Source organism: Coturnix japonica, chromosome 5 (genome assembly GCF_054131305.1).
Source record: "Coturnix japonica strain WE chromosome 5, WE-NBRP24, whole genome shotgun sequence".
NCBI classification, from domain to species: domain Eukaryota; kingdom Metazoa; phylum Chordata; class Aves; order Galliformes; family Phasianidae; genus Coturnix; species Coturnix japonica.
The window spans coordinates 34,852,024-34,875,465 of NC_140667.1; the positions used below are offsets into that span (position 1 = coordinate 34,852,024).

Here is a 23,442-nt window from a genome sequence, read left to right on the forward strand (position 1 = left end):
AGACCCAATACCAAGAGGATTGAAAAAAATTTAATGAGCTACTAACACTGAACAACGAGGACTAGTCTAAAAACTGTTTCCCACGGTCCTACTTAAAATATTTACAATTGTGGTAACTGTATATACATTGTAGTCTTTGTCCCTTATAGTCTATTTATAGATGAGTTCCTTAGGAATTACACCTTTGTATTTGGAAGATGAACAGCACAGTATTAGTGTGGTTGCCATTAATAGAAAATAGTATATACACGATGTGAGTTGCTAATAGCCACTGGGCACCGATAACCAGAAGTCTGAGGCTGTGCCTATGCAACTCAATGCAAAGAGCATGTGAAGCTGAGGAACCCCTGTCTTAGAAGCATTCCATGTGCAGTGCTGTGCTTTACTACACTGTGCAATTCACCCTATTGGAAAATAAACCTAGCCCTCCATGCAGCAGTACTGGAGAGTGTAATTACAGAGACTGACACTGACATTGGTCAGCATCTCCAATCAAAAAATGCCATTCACTGGAATTCTGCTGCTCTGCTGAAGGGCTACAAACCCATACAAAGCAGCAATCCCCCTGTGATGAATGATTAATCAAGTAAAGCCTAGTTTTACAACATTCTGAGATTATACAAGAGAACAGCAGCTCTTGGAAAGGACGTGCGGTTCAAGGGAGACACAGAAAGCATTCAACAAACAAGAGACTGTGGATTCAAACAACAAAAGGTGTCCTGAGCTCTAAATCCAGTTAGCAGAAGGAGACACAGTTCAGGCATTCCTTTACTGGGTATGCCTTTACTACTTGTTTTCTGAAGCAAAGCTTCTCTTCTGTATAGAAGTGGGGCAGTATTACCTTTTTCTACTGAACACCCTTCTGCCAGTTTACTTTCCCCTTCTGGAAAGAAACCAGCTACTTCCCTTAAAAAACATTTCCACCAAAGAAAATGACAAGTCAGCCACTAAGGTGAAAACTATGCTGGATAAAAAAGTCACAAACAGAGGCAAATGGATAAACCTGAGAATGCAAGTGAAAAATTACCAGGCTAGTACTTCATGTTAAACCAATCTGGTACCTGTTTTACAGGATGAACAGAGAAAAATCTACTTTATCTGATTTACTAGAAAATATTAAGCTTATAGATGATACAATGTCTGCATAATTTTAGAAAAATCATTGATTTCATGGTTTATTTTACAATAATTGGATTAGTCTACAAGTTAAGGCAAACATACTAATGTATTTGCTTTTCCTTTTAAATCATAGTTATAAAGGTTACACAAAGTTCTTCAAAACTTCTAAGAAATGTTCACAATTGAAAAAAAAAGATTAAGTTTCTTGATATCAGTAAATGGAAAAAAACTAAGACAGTGTGTATACAATGCATTATAGTAACAATATTCAAATATCTAATGGTAATAGTTAAGCCATTTGAACGATGTACTTCAAATGGTGAACTTCAGAAATTACTTACGAAGGTAAATGATTGGCAGCTGTATCGTAGTATTCATAACATGAACGTAATTATATTGGCTAGTTTCACAAAAACAGAGCATTTGGTTTCTGAACAATGAAAGCATATAATGATTAAATAAACATGAATATGCATGAATAACAAGTAAGCTGTTGCTTTGTGTAGTCTTGAGCTACTTTCAGGTCTTCGTTTTAACTCTTTTTGAAAGGAGGAGCTCACTTATGTGCACTTTGTCAAACAATTTCCCCAGGGAACTGTAAATGCCTATTGAAAGTCACAAAAACAAAATCCAGGAGGGCAGCCCTTGTTAGCGGGAGGACGGAGCGTAGCTTATGTGTCACCATTTAACACTGCCAGGCAGCTCTGCAGCAGCTGTAAGTTACCCTGTAAAGACACAGAAAAATATGACCACGTTTCCTGGTACATTCATGGTACAAAAAAAAAATGTTTTGTTTTTTAAACAGCAACAACAGTCATCATTAAGCAAAAACAGATATAATTAAGTATACGTGAAGATATTCAAGGAAACTATTTTTGTTGACTTTAAGAATGCTGTGCCGTGGAACTAAACTTGAAATTCAACAATAAGCATTACTATCATTCCCAGGTCTTTTTCACAGTGTTCTCACAAAAGATCTCCTTTGGCCATAAAAACTGTTCTATATAGAGCAGTCTCAGCAAAAAAGTTCAAAGCTGTAAAGTTTTCATTCTTTACACAGCGTTGTTACTGCTCTGTTACTACAGTACTATTCCCACAACAGAAGCATTCATATATATGAAGAACACTGACTTTATTGATAAGTGTTAACAAGTGCTCAAGGATGGGCGTTGTGTAAAAGACTTCTCCCCACAGATTTATATGCTTAGCTGCATGATTTAGCCACAGAAGTTTTTAAGCTGAGACTAAATTCATTATCAGAACATTAGGTTTTACCTCTACAGGCAAGTTCTGCGCTTCTTTCCAAATATAGAGGTTTTGTATGTCAGTTTTTATATCATATTTAAAGCATTATGACTCTACCAAGTTGACTGTCATATTTATAATTGAATTTACAGAGCTAGCAGTTAAAATGCTACCACTGCCAAGTGGTGAACTGCTGGGAAGCCAGGAGAAAAATAGCAGCGCTCACATTGTTTTGTGCATTCATTAATACTCAGATCACTTTACGTAACTGTCTGTTCACTCTTAAATAGCTGTAACTAGATTTGTTCCCCAATGTGAAACTTCTCTGTAAGAAATAATATTAGATTATTAACTGTTAAAGTGTAATTCCTATCAGATTCAGGCAAAACATGAGGACAAACTACTCTGACTGCCCAGTTCTAAACATGGGAGAAACTGCTACCTTTTAAAACAAAATCCTCCAAAAAACAACCTAAAAGCAAGTCTCCAAAAAAACAAAACCACACAAACCTGTAATTAATCAGTATCAGAAGCTGTAATTTGCACATCCTTGATAAATTGTCCACACAACTATGGAAGAATCTGTAATTCATACTTTTTCACAGTTGAAAGTCTACCAAGTGGCCAGTGGTAGATATGCAAAAGGACACTTGTTTCTCTGTCTGAAAAGGTCAGAAATCATAGCTCTCTCCTCTAATAAGGTTTTTATGATCTATAGTAAGCAACTAACAACATTAAAACTGCAGACTTCTACTTAGGTCTACTGAACTTGATATACAGGAGATGTATGGAGACCTGGTGGCCTATCCTTGAGGCATATAGAGTTCATAAATCTAAGGGCTCTATTGTAATTGTAACAGTTGATTATTAGCTAGTAACGAAGTCATTAATGGAATGGATTTCTTTTTCAGGTTGAAGTACTTCTGCACTGCATGCCTGTCATCAATAGCAAAAGCGTGACAAGTAATCTTTTGCCTATCTCTTTACAGTTCAGCAGGAGCATGAAATAATTTGCAGCTCACAGGCCATTACGTAGCACAAAAAGGTTCTCAGTCACTTCCAGTCTCACTATGATAGCCTACTGACATGCAGGCACACCATTCGTTTTCATTAAGTTTACAAAGTTCATAACAATAACCTTATTTAAATTGTGGTAAATGAAGGACAACAGAGACACCATTGCTCTTCCTAGCTGCAACATTTTATATACTTGTGGCAGCATAGCTCAAAAGTCCTCCAGTTTTACATTCAGGAAAGTATTTCTTGCCAACTCAGATTCCTGAGCACTAAGAATTACAGTTATCGGTAGACTGTGGTGACAGAAGCAGGTTATAAAGGACTTCTGACAAAGCATTTAACCAAATCCCTTAGCTGTGGATTTCACTTCCTTCTTCTGACAATTCCGAACAAACATCTGTTGTAGAAAGGCAACAAGCTTTTTTTTTTGTATTTTTTTACATCATGGTCTTCAAGCAGACCAGTTTTCCAAAGACAGTTCCTCCCAAACCCTCACATATATTTTACCTATATTATTCTCATTATTTAAGAAACCTATAGAAAGTCTACCTGTCTGGAAGATGCTCATCATCAAACTCCCCTCCCTGAATGTAAGAGTGTGTATCACACAAAACTAACACAGACATTTTGGTTATTCAAGCATTTAAATGCTTAAAACCAGTTGAAATAAAGGCCAAAAAATGGACCATAATTACCTTAGCATGCTTTAATTCCAGTTCTGCTAGTTCCACTAAATTTTTTCTGAATGCTGCCACTCTTCTTGTCTTGAAGTCTATCAATTCTATATAAAATAAGATTGGATTCATTAATAGTATTATTGCAAGCACCCCCAACTGTTAACTGATTTTCCGTCAAGAAGAAAGAGGTCGGTGATGTCTCATCTAGAAGAATAATGAGCCAGATTTACAGGGTCAAACAATTCCTTTAACTGATAAAGACAGACAAGCCTTGTACGAATCTGTCCCAAATGAGTCAGATGACTACTTACCCCCAACAATCTTAGCCTAAAAAGGAGTACGGTTCCAGGAAAGAGGCCAATATGTAAATAATACTGCTTTCCTTCACAGTTACTGTAACTCCACATCCTTAGTAAAACCTCATTTCATAACCCCTCCTTTTTTAGAATCACTGTTGCAATTATCCTTTTATATCCTCGCCTATGCAGCATATAAGAGGGGTAAAAAATAATCTGCACTTAGACTTTGCTCTGCCAAGCAATTACGACATTGATATTATTGACTGATGAAGCTATCAGAACCAAAGGAAAATATCATTTGAACTGCTCAAAATAAATAAATGCTAATTAAAAAAATAACACCCTTGTTTAGGAAATGCAGAACAAAAACTTATTCTCGTTAATAGAAACTTGAAATCCATTATTTTCAAGTAGTAACACAGGATGAAAAGCTACCCAAATACCTTGTTTTGCCGATTCAGATATTTTCTCAAATTTCTGACAGCATATCTGCTGAGTAGTTTCAGCTTGCAGCACATCTTTGTTTTTCGCTCTTGCTTTATCCAATGCCTTATTAGCATTTTCATAATCCACTAGTGACCTAGATCTTCTATACAGGAGATCCTATGAAGTATAAAGGCCATACAGAGTTTACACTAATGTACTCAAACATTTTAGCATATGCAAAGTAATAAAGAAAATTAGATTAAAAATTAACCTTTCTTCCTGTATATTTAACTAAATTATTTTCCTTCACTGTATTTCATCCTGCAAGTCACGGGAACATCCATACTGGATCAGACATCCAATTTAATACTGTTTGGTCTGCATCTTGTCTGACAGAAGCCAGCACCAGATGGCTTAGATGATACTGCAAAAAGTCTAAGAGAAGGCAATCACGGGAAATTTAACAGCTTTTTAGATTAGAAACAAACTATATTTAGATTACAGATCAGAAATACAAACAGGGCTTAAGAAACAGCAGTATTCTTTTTTTGTGCAACAGTTATTGCTGTGATCTAAATACAGACACTTTCTGTCAAATGCTTCCATATTCTGCTACTTAATCATCTTATATCAAGCCACATTAAGAATGAGTCTCCAGGTACAAAATATCCAATCTGCCCACATTTTTGTATCAGCACTTGCAGAGAACCTGGAGTATTCATCTTCAATATTAAAATGAACAAACCAAATCTGCTTGCAGTCTACAGCTTGAAAATTTTATCAAACGCTCTTCTACTGTTTTCAGTTATACTGCATGTTTTAGCCTTGACAAGTGGTTCACACAGCCCAAACAACTGCACTTCTATTCCTTATAAAAAACAGAGAAAAAACTTTCACAGTTGAAGGAAAAATAACAGGCTAGAGGTGGTATTATTTCAACCTCTCAGTTTAAGAAAAAGCAGCATATTTCTCCCCCCATCCACCCTTTTTTAAGGAAGGGACACCAGTCCACCAAACACAAAACATAAGTTTACCTTAGCAGCTTGAGATTCCCTTAAGTAGTATTTCAGAAGATCAGAAAGTTTAAGATCTTCATCAGCAGATACCCGGGCCTCTATTTTCTGGAAAAAAACAGTGAGTAAAAACACTGATTTAAACATCTAGATATCAGAAATATATATTTGTATGATGTAAATACAATATGAACTATGCAGCAATGCAAGGCATTGTCTTCTTCAAAAGTTAATCACACATTTGTGATACAATACTTAAATGTGCATAAAGAGAAATTGTATTAGTCTTTGATATTAAGATGTGACAACTGGCTTTCCATTCTGAACAAAAAGGCATTATTCCCAATTCCTATTTTTATTATTATACACTAGGAAAAAATATAGAAGAGAAACAAAGACTCATATGTTATAAAGAGTTGTACAAGAAGTGTAGTTTTCAAGATCAAATGAAAACAAATTTTAAGGCCCTTTAGTAGAGCAGCTATGTAACTGAACTGCACTACACAGTTCAAAATACTACTTTGTAAAAGGTACATGTTACATGACTGCACTTAAAACAGACATCTCTGAATTTCAAGTGTGTAAATGCATTTTTTTAAATCTTATTTTTAAATTAAAGAATTCTCAAAGGTAACATTTGAGGTCAAAGCAAGTAATTTCAGGATTTCCTTCAAAGTACCTATTGATGTGGATACAACTGTTTTGTTTTGGTTTTTTTAAAGTGTAACACTTTTCACTAGAAACATTTCCTAGTTTGCAACATGCACTTGCATAAACAGGTCTTAAGTTCAGAAACAAGCAACAGGAACACTTTTTCAATTAAGTATTACATTTCTTTTTTTCCTTAATAAGTTCTGTGATAACCACTACCAAGTATGAAAAGCAGTCTAAGCATTTCAGAGGCACAGCACCTTTACTAGCTTATTACGCAGAAGACAGGAAGACTACCAAAAATGTAGTAGACCGAGTACTACTAAAGACCAATCATTTTCCAGACAGATGACTGAAAATTTATGCCTTTTCATTCCCTATTGCACGCTGCTTACATATTCAATATCACAATAACCATAAAACAACCCCATCCTAATGCATAATTGACACAAAATATCCTAATATTGCTGCAAAGATAGGTACAAAGAATATATCTAAAAAGATTTTGAGATACATACCCTTGTTTTATCAAATAATTCTGATACCTTCAGGAAGAACCTGCAGGAAGGAAAGAGCTCACATTATAATATTAACTTGAACAGTCTAATCAGCTTTCTATAAATCAAAATATACATGCACATGGCAATGTAGACTGTAAATGTGCTGTCTGTAATTGTCATTTACAGAATGAACATTAAGAACATTAATTAAGAGTTTCAAACTGCAGTAATTCAAATATCTGGGAATTGTACAATTTTTGAAAAGGTAAGAGATTAAGTGTAATGTAGGGATGGATTTTACTAGAGAATAATTAAACAGTTCCTCAGAGATCCTTTAACTTCCATAAATTAAACCTGAAATACCACCATCCTGGTTAACAGTCCTACACAGTTACCAGCTCTCCTTCATTACTTTTCTCTAAAGAATAAACATGATGCATGCCCTACTTGGAATTCAGTAAGCTTGAAAAGCATGGCACACCTTCATCACAGGAGATGATACATACATTTAGTGTCTATCAGCAGCCGGTAACAGCAGTGTGTAACAGCAGACTGAATTATAGCTGTTTCATTTTGAAAGGAGACAGATATGATTCCTGACAGACTGTAATAGACTACATCGGATCTCATTATTATAAACTAAGTAGTTGTTTATAATCATTACAGTAATCTGTAAGGTATCACAACATGTGGATGTATATAATTATAAATCAGGTAAATTGACAAAAAAATAGGTCACCTTTCCTATACATCCATCTACTGAACACTAGTAAATGTTCACAAGCATTAACTAACATCTTTAGCTAGTTAATTTTTACTTTCAGATACACCAAACAGTTCACATTCAAGCAAACCACTGAAAGAGTGAAAGACAAATATCCATACACAGAAACTTCCTGCTATTTTCTAAGTTTTTGGAATTTCCATTCCTTTACTTTCCTGAAGGCAGTAAATAAGTATCCAGAACAGCAAGGTTGTCTTTCAAGATGCTGTTACAGGAACATCCAAAAAACCTGTACGCTCAGACCTGTGATATGCCCTTGTTGCATACACTGAACCACTTCATACATTTATTTAAAAAAAATAATAATCAAAAAAGTGAGAGTTGAGGCTTTGCCTGTTCTGTGAGAGCTCTTCCTCTCAGTATCTTGGTATCATTGCCTACAAACTACAGAAAACAATAGCATCTTTCCCAGGAAATTATTAAAGCAATAATATTAGTGCAGTCTCATTTTACAGAACAGAAATGCTAGTCGAGAAAATCTCTTAACAGGATACATCTGCAATAAATTCTGTTCTTCTCATAGCAAGAGTGCTACCAACTCAGCAGGTCATCATTAAGACTGCTACTTAGCAAATTCCCCCATAAGCTATTAACAAAATCTTACTTGCATATATCTGTGGAGTCCTGTGTTCCTAATGCATATAATGAAGAACCAATTCTATTATAGTCATCCGCCACATCTAGGAAAAAAGCAAGCACTAGTTTTACTATTTAATTTCTCTCCTTTCTGGAAATCAAGTTCCTTTATTTCTTCAAGAGTGTTCTGGGTATGTTTGTTTTGTTTTTCCTCCTACAAGGCACACACTTTAATACAAAAACAGGAATAAAATTTATGTCATGTATTATGAACTTCACACAACAAACGTGGCTCTCTTACCAAATTGCAAAGACTGTAATTTATCTAGGGATATTCAATACAAGTAGCACATGCCGAGTATGTTTATTGTGCAACAATGTTAGGTTTTATCGTTTTATCTTTTAAATTTACAGATTCAATAGTTGATGTTCAAATTTAAATTCAAATCTGAACTCCAGAGCTATTTGAAAGAAAAAAAAAAAAAAGAAAGAAAAATCCGTGTGCTTTATGGCATTACACCAAATATCAACTCTGAACTACCAAAATACTGTACTGTATACACATCTTTTTTCGCATATGTTTAATTTTCAGGAAACCCTTCCCCATCAACAATTGGTTACCAGTTGAAGAGGAACTGGATTTAAAGCACTTTAAACAAGAAGATCAGAAGCAGAGTTTGTAAAGAAGGCTGCTTAATCTGACTAGTGAGATACTGCTACCCAGATTGCTTCTTTCAAAACTTTTAGTATGAACTCAAGATCCAAGCAATGAAATACATTTGTTTCTTGTTATTGCTGTTAACAGAAATGCTTACATTTGTGAAGTTCCTGGATGAACTACCCCAAAACATAAAACAAAGTTTAAATCAATTATTTTTTGATTCTTCAGAAGCAATTCTCACCATTAAGTTTTGACTTTTGTTCAAAAGATTGAGTGGGTCACCATCTATTCAATTCATTTCTCCATACATCCCAAGCTAATTATTGTAGCTGGTCACAGTGAAAAAGGGTATAAGGTAACCATTAACATCAACTATATTTCACACTTAAACATCAAATACATTTTCTGATGGAAGTAGAAAGACAGTCACTCTGAAAGCTCTGAAGTTCCCTGTAGATCACGGGCAAGTTATCAATGAACTATAAAAGGCCCATTTCCAAAATAAGCTTCCCAAGTTATGACAGTACGCAGTGCTGTTTCATAGAAGTTGCCAATAAACATATAGGATTTGAGTCTGAAAAACTGAAATAAAGGGCAATGAAAGTCAAGTTTTTCATAGATTCTCAAAACAGTTATACATTCCTAAACCAAAGGCTTCCTATTTTATCCCAATTGGCATAATGCAATTGAGGACATTATCTACAGCTTCAAAAAAAAAAAAAAAAAAAAAAAAAAAAAAGTCATTAACTAGCATTCAGCTTCGGAAGAAAAATCAACAACTAATCAGAGAATCAAACCTCAGTAACAAAAGGAATCTTGCAAACCAAGTTACTGAATACAAATTCCAATTCCCACTCTAGAAGGCTAAAAAATGGAAACCAGACTTTCCAGGCTAAAACTAACAGTCCAAACAGGAGTTTGCCACTCAGTAAGTCAGTGCAATGCCTAGTGTGCTATGAAACAGCATTCTGATAACCACAAGCTTAATTAAGAGCAACCTCATTAGGAGTAAAGTCACAGGTAATGCTCTATTACCCACTTCACAATTTAAAGACTAGGAATCAGACTTCAAGGAAAAAAAAACTATATAAAATTTTATTTCACTCCAAAGGGACTGAAGAGATCTTCAGCACTGAAACATGCTGTTCATAATCCATCCAGACTGTCACAGCAAAGGCTAAACTTTGAAAATAATATTAAACTTTGTTTCTCACTACCAGAAGACTATGCTTGGAGAAATTCACCTTTTCTTGTAAAAACTATCGCTCCTCACAAATCACAGCTGTGCACTCTATCACAGCTCTCCTTCTGAATAAAGAACTCACTTTTATGTGATCTTGTCATTTTATCGGATTTGGCAGAGGCATCTTTGACTCGGTTGTGGTATTCTACAAGGAATGTTCTTTCATGTTCAAAGAAATCATCCACATCCTGGAAAGAAAAAAAGAAAAGACAATTTAGAAAAACCCTCAGATCTCATTCATTCTGTACAGTGCAAATTATACTGAGAAAATGTGAATATACTGCTGGTGCTGTGACATGAAATGAAATCTACTTTTATCTAAAACATCATTTATGTAAACTGTTTTCCTCCTTACTTATTTAATAGTGATCTCATGCTTTATTACAAATCTGCAACAAGTATTTCAAAGGTCTAAGTAACTAAACCTGAAACAAAGGAAATCAGTTCGCTACTACCTATCACTTTGATAGAAATACAGGGTATACTGGGTATATATATATATATATATATGGTATTAGATTAGGGTATTAGAAATACTTAATCAAGGACACTAACCAAGAACAAGGTAGGATGGGGTAGTAAAATACTCAATTGTGCAAATGCGATAGTCACAATACAGACAATACAAACTTACAGCACTGACCTTTATGACAGATTTCTTTCAAGTTCGTAAATGTAGGTAAATTTAAATTGCTATTGTATTACCATTTAAGATATGCAGCTTCAACTAAGACTCTAAAACAGATATTCAATAACACCTAATAGACTACAACACAGGCTTTGAACAATGTGCTTTTTGAGTAACCACTGCTGATTATTTGAACCTTATATTCTTTTTTTCCTGTCTCATAATTAATCCATGGTTATATCCTCTGTCCAGTAAATTTGAAATTCAAGATTTTATGACTAGGAACTTCAGCTGCCTTAATTTGCTTCCAAATGGAAAGTTAATACCAGAAAAAAAGACCAAGAGCTTCTGTAGAATTTTAGTTATAAAAACATTATTTCAACATCAGGAAACACTGAAAGAGAAAGGCAATGTTAATACATTTCTAATCTTGATACATTAAGTGGCAATTACCTTTACTCCTGAAACAATGACACCATCTGCTGATTTAACCATATTTTTAAAGAAGTCTTCCAGTTTCTCTTTCTTATTTTTCCCACGAACACTCAACTGAAAGAACAAATTCATATATCAAATTATTTCATTTGCTGGAGGCAACAGAAGCTTTTTTTTTTTTTATATATAGAAAGACATAGCAAAGCTTGCTGCTTCTAAACCAGTTTTCCTGCTTGTCCAAGCTCCGCATTAAAGGAAATAAAGCACCATGTGCCCACACTAACAGACTACTCTGATTTACTACCGTCCTTTATAATATTCTTCCATTACAGTTCAGCAATATTCTAGCAAATATAGATGATAACAAATTAATGACATATACATGTCAGTTATCAATAATACAGTATTTACCATGAATAGCATAACTTGAGTTAAGCTTTTATTACCTGATTTTGCTCTTGTAAGTGTAGAATGACAAGTCCCTCACTTTGAAAAACTAGAGAAGCATTTATCCCTCACTGCACTGAAGATAATGTTGGTTTCAGCCCACTCACACTTCTCTCCTCTGTCCATCTAAGTTGGTCAAGTTTAAGAAAATTGAGTTCCTTAAAAAGCTGGCATTTCCAAGTCAAGCAATATGAGGACCTTCTCTAACACATTTTGAAGGTAAGTACATACTCAGTTGAACCAATTTTTGTCATGATTTCTGCAGTTTTAAAAAAGCAACTAAAATACATTTTCAGAATGAGAAACCAACCAACTCTAACACCATGCAGCTGCTATGAACTCAGATTCCTTTCAATCAGCTCAAGATCAGAAGGCAACTCAGTATATAACACATGGAGATACACAAAAGTGAAGCATCCAGAAAAAATTGTAAAGCCTCATAGAAATTATTTTTTAAAAAAGGGGGGGGGGGGGGGAGAGAGGAGGAGGAGCTTTCTTTATCATAATGCTTCAGGAGAAATCCTCTGGTTTTGTAAGCAACAGAATTTAAACCATTGTTCTAAATCCTAAAAAAATTATCACCTGTTTTTGTTACACCAACTCCACAACCCACTCCAAGTTTTAGTCAAGGAACAGGCAAGTATAACACCATGTGAAATCACCATCCAAAGCTAATCTTTTTAATCCAAAACATAATAGATTCCCATTAGTATTTTTCATTCTGACACTAGAGTATTTGGTTGCCCAGGCGGAAGCAGAATGAACTCCTACAGACATAAATGAATTTGTAACTTAAAATACAAATACGTCCAGTATGAAGGAACTGATGCAATTCGCTCCAGGAGGTAATGCTTTCTTAATCAATTTTCCACACCACCATAAAAGTACATCTTGATTTTTCTTGCCAAGAATTTAGCTTTCAATACTCACATCCTGATTATATTCCAAGAAGACATGGAAATTTAAATCCTTTCTCAAAATAGGGTGTGCTGCCACACGACACAAGAACACTTCATGCATTGCAACTGTCTTCTTGAATATTGCCAAATATTCACTGAAAATAAAAAAACAAGACGGACTAAGAATTTCACTTGAAGCAATAAAATCTGAGATAAGCCCACTGAGAAGCTCTAAGAGATCCTCAGTAAAGGCACACAATTTAAGCTGACAAAGAGGTTAATATTCTGATACTTTAATATAAATATATAGACACATATAAAAACAAATAGTATAATGTTAATACAAGGGGGAAATTTGAAGTCATAACATATTACTGATAGATTTTTAAAGAAGATCCAAATACAATCCAGTTTTTAAGACTAACACAGATGGGTTTGCTGCAAGTGTAATTTCAATTGTGTCCTTTCACTGCCTTCACAAAAGTCAAGAAATTGAGATATATTAGTAGACAGCAGACGCACAATTTCCTTCCTCCCCATCTCCATCCCCTTGCCTATTTGCACCCTCCTTCCTTACTTAAACATTCATATCTTTTGGATAGCTCTTTAAATAGTAGCCTCTTATTCCATGACAAAGTACTTAGCCTTTTTAGGCTGAAGTTTACGTGGATGTCTTGGCTTCACTGTGGTTCTAAAAGTGAAATTAAGTGCTGCCTTTGGTAAGTACAACCAAAACAATCACATTTAACCTTTACAGTTGTGTAGTTGCTCAGATCAACCAACTCAACTTTAAAGGAAATATTCATTTGTGATTTAATTAAGAGGATGGCGTTCTTATTAATACAAGTTTTCTACAATTCCTTTTGCTCTCCAAATTCAATCAGCAAGATGTAACTTCTCTATAAACAAGAATGGGCTCTTTTCCCCATTCTGAGGTCAAACAGTGAAATAACACTTTTGCTTCCACTATGTGCGAGGAGGTTAAGATTTACATACCAGCAAACCAGCAGGGCCAGTGTTGGGAGATGTTTGATCTCAGTGAGAGTAGTAGTCATTCAGTGAAGACAAAAAAGGAGGATGCAGAGGATGGAGGTGGCAGTAGAAGAAACCCAAAGTTTTCTGTGTTATCCAACCCCTAACCAGACCACAAGAGAATCATGATCAGGGCCGCTGGAAAACCAGATTCTTTAAAATGTAGTGTTTTACTAATTTCCAGTTCTCTGTGTATGAAGTGTATATCTACTCTGCAATAAATTACATTGTATGCAACACTAACACAGAGTTTTAAGATATTTGCTCACAGCTGCTGACGTTTGGAGACAAAACATCAGTTTCTAAGAGTTCTATGTGCTCCTCTTGCCAATTCAGAGGTCTTGATAGCAGTCTAGAAGCAGTGTAAATATACACTTGAAAACTGAAACCAGTGACAGGAAAAAAGATCAAAGAAGTGAGTGCATGACAAGGAAAGTGAAAGGAGCCAGGAGAAACTTTACTGTGTAACTCAGCATAGAACAAGAAGACTTAGTTCAAATGTTTCAATACACGCTAAATTGACAGTATGTGAAGATACTATTTTCATGAAGTACATTCTCATTGTGGAAAAAAAAAAAAAAAGTTTCAAGAAAAAAAAAGATCTTCTAGCAATTGCTGAATTTCTTAGGGAACAGAAGGCTGGCATCTACGTTTACAATACCAACCACATGCAAAAATCCCTAGTTCAATCACTTTATGCACAGAACTTATTTTTTGTTACGTTTATAGAATGGGGAACACCAGAAATAAAAAAGACATGGGCTACCTTCTCCTCCCTTTCCAAGTGTTCTGTAAAGAAAAGGATCTAACCATGTTGTTGGATTTTTTCTTTTACTTACAAAAGAATTTTCAAGAACAAGCTGACTTTCTTCCTGTTTCAGAAGCACATCTGTGAAACAGTCGTAATTTCTAAGCAATGATTTCTACAATTTTCCTAATGGCTCTGATCATGATCACTAAGATAACCTTGGTTATGTAGCAACTTGATTCTCAAGCTTTTATCTCACAGAGAACCACTGCAGTGAAATCAGAAACACGGGACAGCGAACAGCACTAAAATTTAAAGGGAAAAAAAGAAAAGGTAGTAATGAAGACTACATACGCCTCCAGTTCTTGTTTCATCTTGGTGAATTCTTCTTTAGTCATCGATCCTTCTCCTTCTCCCAGCTTCTGCAATTTCTCCCTTGAGGCATCGAAGTCGGGCCTGGGTGGTGCTGGTGGAATCTAAAAACAAATAAATTTTTTTAATTAAATTGTTCCTTTACTGAACAGATACTTTCTGACTGAAAAGTCTGCCTGCAGCTTGTTAATATATAGCTCTCTCTTTTGTCATTCATTAAAGCATTTACATTTAAATTCTCTTATGAATGAGTTAGGTGTTTGGAATTAGTGTGCCAGCTTTCACCAAATGTCCTTGAAGATTACTCAAGAGCTGCCATAGCTTACCTACAACAGAATTCAAGCAATACCTAGCTTTCCCAATGCAAGGAATTAAAACTCAGAATTGTTCTTTTATAATTAGTATGGATTGTTTCTTGTTGAAAGACAAAGAATTCTACAGTTTCTTTCACACCACTGATAACTCTCAAAATTATTACATCAAAAAAACCCACATTCTGTATTGTCTGCAGGAGACAGTTTTTTCTTGTAGCACTGCTGATGTTAAAGAAATATCTGTTGAAATAACAAAGCACATAACAAACAAGTCCGTAGGTTACTATCATAACAGTACTGAAAGAGAAAACACTGCAGACAAACTGATCCTGAATTGCTATGAATAAAGAGAAACTGAACAAATAAAGCTAAAATGTGCTGAAAATTAAGTAAACTTCTATTTGTCCATTACACGAACGCATTACAGAACTAGTAAAATCCAGAATTTACTCAGGCAATTGTTGAAAGCTAATTACTAGAGATCAAAGCCCAGTCACTCCCAACAGCTCTTCTTACTAAAAAAGACTAGCTCAAGAATAGTATGACACATCACAGATTATCATAATTGTAGCCATTAGTCAATTAGAAATACACATTTACCAACTGAATCAGTAGACCCTCTCACCCACACATGAATACCTAACTTTCACAACAGGATAGTAAGTATTTCTATCCATAATTAAAGCATGAACAGCAGCATCCATTTTTAATAGGCACTGCATCATAAGGTGACTATTTTGAGGGCAAATCTTCCCTGGATGCATGAAATAAACAATAAAACATTAAGTTGTTAATTTACATATTAATGTGCTCTGTCTTTCTAGATGGTTTTCAGTGTGGGCTTTTCTTTCCCCCCCTCAAACTGTTTTATGGTAAAATGATTCTGATCTTCAAAACAGAAACTGAAAAAGCCTAATTAAGAGCATTCAGTTACTGCACTCTACCATCTCAGATAAAACAAAGGCAACATGAATCTCTCAACTAAGTTAAACATTAGCTTACAAAAACAATATTACCAAGTTATAGTCTTCCACACTTCAATGCTGTAGAATAAAAATATGCTAGGATATAGATTAAGCTGCTTGCTCCTCAGTAATAAAAGAAAACGACAACCACAGTGATTTTCCTCCAAGCTTGCTTCAAACATTAATTTTGTGTAATTGCATAAAATGAAGTAGTAAAGCATCTGATCTCATTTTAGTAGGAATGAACACCTGCTGTTTTCATCAGATGTAAAAGCAGCCCTGAGTACTTCTCATGTCCACAGAAACCAGGACACACAAAACAAAGGAACTGCCATACTTACAATATAGCCAGCATAGTCCTCGTTCTCCACAAAGGAATCATGAAGCCAAATAAACTCTTCATGTTGCCGAACAACAGAAAATTCACTCTGTTTGAAATTTGGTAAGGAACTCTGGAAAGGGAAAAGGAAGAAGAGTTATGGAACAACAACAATAAACAGTTTTTAATTAGTATATTAAAAGAACCCTGAAGGAATATCAAAGTATTTCTCTGTAAAATAATAATAACAACTCTAGCATCTAGATAAGTATTTTACCTAAAGCTCATACAGCAATAATTACTCCCACCTCAATTAGTGCATCAAACAATTGGAATGGTTTGTCCAAAGAAATTGTGCAGTCTTCACCCTTGAAGACATTCAAAACTCAATTGCACAAACCTTGAGCAACCTGCTCTGCTTTACTCTCAGGTGATGGTGGAAGCAGGGAGAAAAGGGACTAAACGATCTCAAGAGACCTTCTTCAGCCTCAATGATTCTGTGATTCTGCACTCAATAAACCAACAAATTTATCAAGTCGATACAAGCTGCAACTAAAAATGACTCCTGAATATAATTCCATTATGAAATGTATTTTTAGAATCTGAAACCACAACCAGCCTAAGTGGGAAAATAAATAAATAAATAAAACTGAGGTGTATCAAAGATTCTACCTACAAATAGGCTGTTTAATAAGCATAGGAATCGTATGAGAGCACATCAGTGTAAAACAAGAATGGTACTTTATTCCAGATTTTCTTATTTTTTTTAGCTTCTATTTTTTGTCATCATTTCCTTGAGCACCATTGCTACGTGGTCACTTAAACATGAGATAATACTGTTCTCTCATCATCTCCTTTGGAACATTTCACACCTGCTTCATAATCACAGTTTAAGCAAGCTTGCTTTCTTATAGTCAAGAAAACATTCAGTGCACAAACCCGGGCTTTTACCTTTGTATGGACAGTGAATTTCACTTTGTCCCTCTCACTGAGTGCATCTGAGATATCCACTTGCAGAGCAGCATCAGTCTGGAGATCAACATTTATTGCCCTAAGCTAAACAAAGAGAAAGAACCTATTTAGCTTAAGTACATACATACATATATAAGCTAAACATAAAGACATATGTTAATTGTATTTCCCTCATACTTCCCTTGATAATCCAAAGTGATGAACACGTTTAGAAGACTGAAAATAATTCATTTTTAAAAGCAATATTAAATAATCATTTCCAGCAGGAAAAAAAAAAAAGCCACACAACTGTAGTATGCCTTATTGCACACACGACCATATATATTTCCTTGCTTGCATTCCCTGTTAGCACACCATTTCTGCATATTGTTCATGTGCTAGAAACTGAGATGGTCAAGACAAAGTACACATACAGACAGCAGCAATTCCAGTAGGCTTCTGCCTTCATTTTTCTACTCCACCCCTATCACTTCTCCTACGCATGCTCAAATGACAACCAGCATCATGCAAAGGTAATTAAGAACTAACAGTCATAAAGGCTCCTTTAAGAAAAAAAAATGGTCCTATATTTCAAAGAAGGAAGAGCTACTAAAGAGCGAGTTTGTTCACGTTGTCTTACACTGTTCTTTTGTTTAAAATGCCCCATGATAGATCAAAAGTGCTAAACAAAAAACAATCAAAACCAAACAAATCCTCTGAACTTCACAGAGCTAAGTCCCTCTGGACATATTTTTTTCTGAAAAAGTAAGATAAATTCTCAAAAAACGGCATGAGAAATGGGAATCAGACTAGGAATCCCTGGTTTTTCTTTTCTTTTTTCCATGGGACATGAAATCTGAACTCCCATAAAATACTTCAAGTCACAAAAAAAAGACAGCAAGACAATGAAATACAGAAAAAGAAGTATGTGAGCACATTGACTAGAAGAGGCAACACCTGGCAGTAACTAGACCAAAAGTTTCACCAGTACTCAGTGAAACTAACTTCACCTGACCCACGCTTCTGTTCTAGAGCAATTTGTCCCATAACCATTTCATAATCATGATCAACCAACATTCTGAACATTTTTACAACTATTAAGGCCAAATCCGAAATTTTCTACAACTGCCCCCCAGAAATTATTTCAGTGTCATGCTTGCGATGTTCATCTTGTACTCAAATGGTTTCCTTTGATGATGTATTTATTTCTAGAAATACCGCGTTCTTTGGTATAAAAGTGCTTTTCCATACAAAGTTGCAGACTTTTTTCCTACAAGATTTCTCAGGAATGCAATTTGAAGTCCAACTCAAGTACAAAAATGCAAAAGTGCAGCACAAAGGCTGCACACAAGCACATTTTAAAGGGAACTCTGCAACATGCTGGAAAAGCATCAGGACAGAAGCATCAACCACATCTTGTTTCTCAGCAGCTACCTTAACCCTTTTGTTAATTTCAGTGGCCTGCTCCCATTCTGCCCTCAGTGCACAGACAACTCTGCTCCTTATGCAGCAGCAATCAGACTACTCGAGCTTACAACTACTGTATTAAACTAAGCCAAATCACACAGCCTGGAGTACCCTGCAAGGCTGGTTCACCAGAATTTCTTCCTCACAGCAAAGCTGGAAGTTGTTTCATAGTGACACATTCCCACATACTACACAGGGATTTCTGTTTTGTTTTCTCAAGTTCAGAGGTTACTGCCTCACACAAAGATGTGACATTAGCATGCAGCGACCCGCTGCAGATCACATCTACGAAGCAGAATCTCCCCAGCCCCTACTGTGCTTCCAAATTCCTTTAGATTTAATTTAGGAAAGAAAAATATAATTTCACATGCCAAACTCTGCCTTATGTCAGGACACCACAATTTCCCAGCTTGTAACAAAGCTTTTAGTGGTTACATTGTTTGATGCACTGCTTGCTCTTCTCCAGCCCAACAGAATGAGAACAGCGAAGTACTCCCAGAAAATAATCTGGATTATCCCAATGTTGGGTTCTGTTGTTTTCCACAGGTCATAACAATGAAAAGGAAGAACAACCTTAACCATGACAACTCCGCTCACAGCATACATTTTTAAAAGACTAATTGTTTGATTTGAACTAAGTTTGTAATGATCCTGAAGAGTTTAATCACATGTTAAATTATGCTATGCAGCCTGACTGCCAACAGGGAACGTTTTCATCTGCAATGGTAATGAAGCATTCAATGAAAGGTGTCGAAGACAATCACAAAGTTGAAAGACTTTAAATTTATTCATATGACACAACGGTTCATATTGTATTACTGGGAATTAAAATCACAACATCGTCACAAAACAAATTTAAGCGATCTCTTCATCACTGCTCCAAAAGAAAGCAGCCACCAACTGACAGCTTCTGAGCCACGAACACCGCAGGAAACAGAAACAAAATGCTACAAAGTTCTCCAAAGTTTGATTTGGACCAAAACGAAACTATTTCACATTCTGGAAAGAAATACGGGTGGGACAAGTCCCTCGATCCATTACAGCACAGCAAAACCATTCTATGCTTAGATACATGCCCTACACTTATGCTGAATGCTTACACAAAACATAAGCTAAGTTAATTCAGCTGCTTTGCAGTTTCCTATGCAATACAAACGAAGTCCCTTTTTTATTTGAAGTCTAGAAAACGCCAGAAGCCAAACACAGTGCTAACCTTACAGTACTAAGAGAATGCAGTGCAATTGAAGATTTGGCACCTAAGTACTTGTTTAAGGACCAATTAGGATTCATATGATAATGAAAAGAAGCTGCTAAAGACAAGGAAAACAAGCAAACTTTACATTCCTAGGCAATGTCATCCTTTAACAACAGTAACTAACTACACCGCCCTTAGCTTTCAAAAGGGTTAGAGAGAAAGGATCCTTTCTTCAATTGATTCTTTACAGGCAGATAAATACACAAGGGGAGAGAAACAAACAGTACTTTACAACAGAGGAACATCAAGCCTCACCACAACATCAAGTTTCTAACAGACCTGTTCTAAGGCATAGCACACTTCCCCTAAACGAGAACACAAGAGCATTATCCAAGTAAGCTGAGGTATATACAGAGATGAAATACACCAAACAGTTCTAGTAGAGCAATACTATACCATGCTTTTAAAACGCTTGCTGTTTACATTAGAGAGATCACACAACAAAACACAACCAGGAACTGAGTTACTCTCAGCGCACTCAATAGTATCTTCCTAAGTGAGATTTAGAAAAGCAGTTCCTGCAAGTTCATTTCATGAGAACTATTTATAAGTAGTTCCATCTACAGACCACCCACTGCTACTTCCTCAAAGACAATTCTCAGTACTCTATTTTACAGTCACCCAGAAAAGATTCCATATGGTCTAACGCAATTGTGAAGAGAATTTGTTTTATGTGGCATCAGCATAAATTCCAACTTTCCTCTCATCCCATCATCCTCACGCTGAACACAACTATAGCTGACCAACCCCATACTGAAGAGTTAAAAGTACATCTGTTAACCTCTGAATTATAGAGGAAATAATACCCGTTTCCAAAACAAAAAGCTAATTAACCAGAAATTGTAATTCACGCTTTCAAATAAAGATTTGACTGACCATTTTCTAATCACAGAGGAAGGCAACAAATCAGAACCAGGAAAAAGCTCTATGAAAAGCTGTTTATTTTTATTACTGCTAAGGAAAACGTTAGTGTTGTGAAGATAAGAGCACAACAAACCTATTGGTGAACACTCTGCTAGTGTTGCTTCTGATTAGGTTTTCTGTATCATAATCCAAATAATGCAGATAACAGCCAATGTTTTAAGCCCAGGGATTTACAGAGCAGTGTGAAGGGGGGAAAAAAAAAAAAACTAAAAATAAGAAACCAAAGCTGGAGAATGGAGGACATTGCTTAATTCCTCAGTATTGGATACTAGAGGAAGCAAGGGGAAGGGAAAGAAGGAAAAAGAGGACTGCGCTTGGCCAGCTGTAATGATGTCAGTTGTCCAACAGCACAAACACGATTGCTAAAAGATTTCTAATGGCTTTTAAATTACATTGCAAACTCTGACTACTTGAGGCCTCAAAGGGAAAATTAAAACACAATCAAAAAAGTTTTACACATTCTATCTGCATCCCCAGATAAAAAACAACCTAATCACGCACTTCAGTGCCTGTTCCTAAAGAACAAAGAAAACACATATGGAATATATTATTCAAACCTCCAATGAACTAGGGTTGAAGAACTGGAACACAGAATGGCTTGAGTTGGAAGGGACCTCAAATACCACTCAGCCCCAACCACTGCCATGGACAGGGCTGCTCCCCACCAGCTCAGGCTGCTCAGGGCCCCAGCCAGCCTGGCCTTAAGCAATGCCAGGGATGGGGCACCCACAGCTTCTCTGGGCAGCCTCTGCCAGTGCCTCACCATCCTCTGAGTGAAAAATGTCCTCCTAGCATATGGCCTAAATCTTCCCTTTTTCAGTGTAACGTATCTCACCCTTGTTCTAACATTATCTGCCTATATATAAGGATATACAGAATACACTCAATTCATACCACATGCTTACAAGTCAAAAATCACAAGGTACGGAATGTTACACTTGGTGCTTGAGTATTTCATGCATGATACAAGTGTATGCCAACATGGAGTTGTTCAGATTTGGTGTCTTTAGCAACAGAGGGGACACAGCTCCTGTAATAAGCAGCATCAACCAAGCCAATCCCTGCCATTCTGTACAGCAGCTTCTCTCCTAACTCACCCAGTCCTTCACAAGATACTACCTCATAGGTCGACCTGAATGAACCTCACCAGATTAGCTTATTTGCTGCTTAACTGAGACAGGGAAGTTAAAAATGAATGCATATAATGAGACGATAAACAGAGGCCAGAAGAGCTGGTCAGAAAAGCGTTTTCTCAATAAGGAACATCACCCTAGTATCCACTCCCGACAACAGAACTTCTGTTCAATAAGAAGCTTATTAAGCAATGCCAGCCTGCAACGTAAACGTCTCTTTGTTATCCACGGGAACCCCTGGGGCCTAAAGGAGAGCAGAGGGTGCTGCCGTGATTCCCCACGCAGGGCCGCACACTCCCAGACCCGCTGCCCGACGCTGCGCGGGGGAGGGGGGCACAGCGGACGCATCTGCCCCGGCGGCACACATTAATCTGCCCCGGCTCTCCAACAAAAGCCCCCAGCAGCTGCCCCTGGAAATGCGGGACCGCAACAAGGGCAAATCACAGCAAAACACTCGCAAAGGGGACCCCGCCCGGGGGAGGCCACCCCAGCGCCAGGCCTCAACCCCGAGGCGCGGAGGCCGACCCCGCCCCCGCACCCCCAGTGCCACCCCGCGTTACTCACACCTCGATCCTCCTCCGAGAGGAAATCTGGGCCGTCGTCAGAGCCTTCCTGCTGGGCGCAAAGAGGAGGAGGAGGCGGCGCGGGCCGACGGGCGCGGGCCACGGCGAGCGAGAGGAAGGAAGGAAGGCAGGGTGGGGGAGAGACAAAGCGCACAGGTTAGCGACCGGCCGACCGCACCCGCCCACCCGGCCCCTACCCCCGCCCCGGGCCGCCCGGACACCCACCATCATGGCTGCTCGCCGCGCTCCCGCCGCCGGCCCTCCCCGCCAGGCCGCCCGCAGCCCAGCGGTGAGGCGGGGCTGAGCGCGGGGGCGGGGCGGCGGCGCCTCTCGCGAGGGAGCGGTGGGTGCGGGCGGATCGAGCCCCAGCGGCCCCTCCCCTGTGCCGCTGTGCCGGGGGGGCGGCTGCTGTGCGCTGCTGTCCTGTCGCTGTGCGTTCGCCTTTCTCCTCTCTGATTGACGCGTCGCTCCCCGAGTTCCCTTCTACACGCTGCTTCCTGTGCTCGGTTCGCCGAGGGCAGCGTGGCTTTGTTCACGCGTGCAGAATTCAAAAGGACGCGCAGAGAGCAAGGCAGCAAAACCTCTGGCTGCCTCGTCCCTGACCTTCATCCGTAGCCATCATTTCCACGGGAATCGGGCTTCCGCAGCATCGTGCCCTTCACATGTGAAAATAACAGTGCAATTATGCTGCACTAGGAATCAAGCGGTTCATTATCCCCTTTTGGTTTACTGGCAGTTATGTGGCTGACGGCCACCTTTCTATCAGATGAAGATAAATG

General features: G+C 37.4%; 1 protein-coding gene across 3 annotated transcripts; it reads right to left on the reverse strand.

The window, feature by feature from the left end:
• Positions 1-1,148: 1,148 nt before the first annotated feature.
• On the reverse strand, positions 1,149-22,929 carry SNX6 (sorting nexin 6). 3 transcript variants are annotated; one of them, XM_085549116.1, is made up of 15 exons: positions 22,889-22,929; positions 22,665-22,712; positions 17,322-17,426; positions 16,393-16,503; positions 14,755-14,876; positions 13,617-13,755; positions 12,652-12,775; positions 11,293-11,388; positions 10,294-10,399; positions 8,336-8,411; positions 6,966-7,005; positions 5,818-5,904; positions 4,801-4,960; positions 4,077-4,162; positions 1,149-1,844 (listed from the first exon to the last, which is right to left on the reverse strand). In XM_085549116.1, exons 6-15 carry the CDS (start codon positions 13,673-13,675, stop codon positions 1,791-1,793), a joined length of 888 nt encoding a protein of 295 aa, XP_085405242.1. In that variant the 5' UTR covers positions 13,676-13,755; positions 14,755-14,876; positions 16,393-16,503; positions 17,322-17,426; positions 22,665-22,712; positions 22,889-22,929; the 3' UTR covers positions 1,149-1,790. The 3 variants fall into 3 exon arrangements, with proteins under 3 accessions (XP_085405242.1, XP_015720485.1, XP_015720484.1); XM_015864999.3 differs by lacking the exon at positions 13,617-13,755; XM_015864998.3 differs by lacking the exon at positions 13,617-13,755 and having other exon boundaries at positions 22,665-22,715.
• Between the last annotated feature and the right edge of the window lie 513 nt (positions 22,930-23,442).

Bases quoted from the DNA above. Each gene is read 5' to 3' on its own strand.
- SNX6 (XM_015864998.3), bottom strand. The intron at 12,776-14,754 runs GTATGTAGTCTT...TTTTATTTTCAG, and splicing joins ATGAAACAAGAACTGGAGGC to TGAATATTTGGCAATATTCA. The intron at 4,961-5,817 runs GTAAACTTATGT...TATACTTCATAG, and splicing joins GGGAATCTCAAGCTGCTAAG to GATCTCCTGTATAGAAGATC.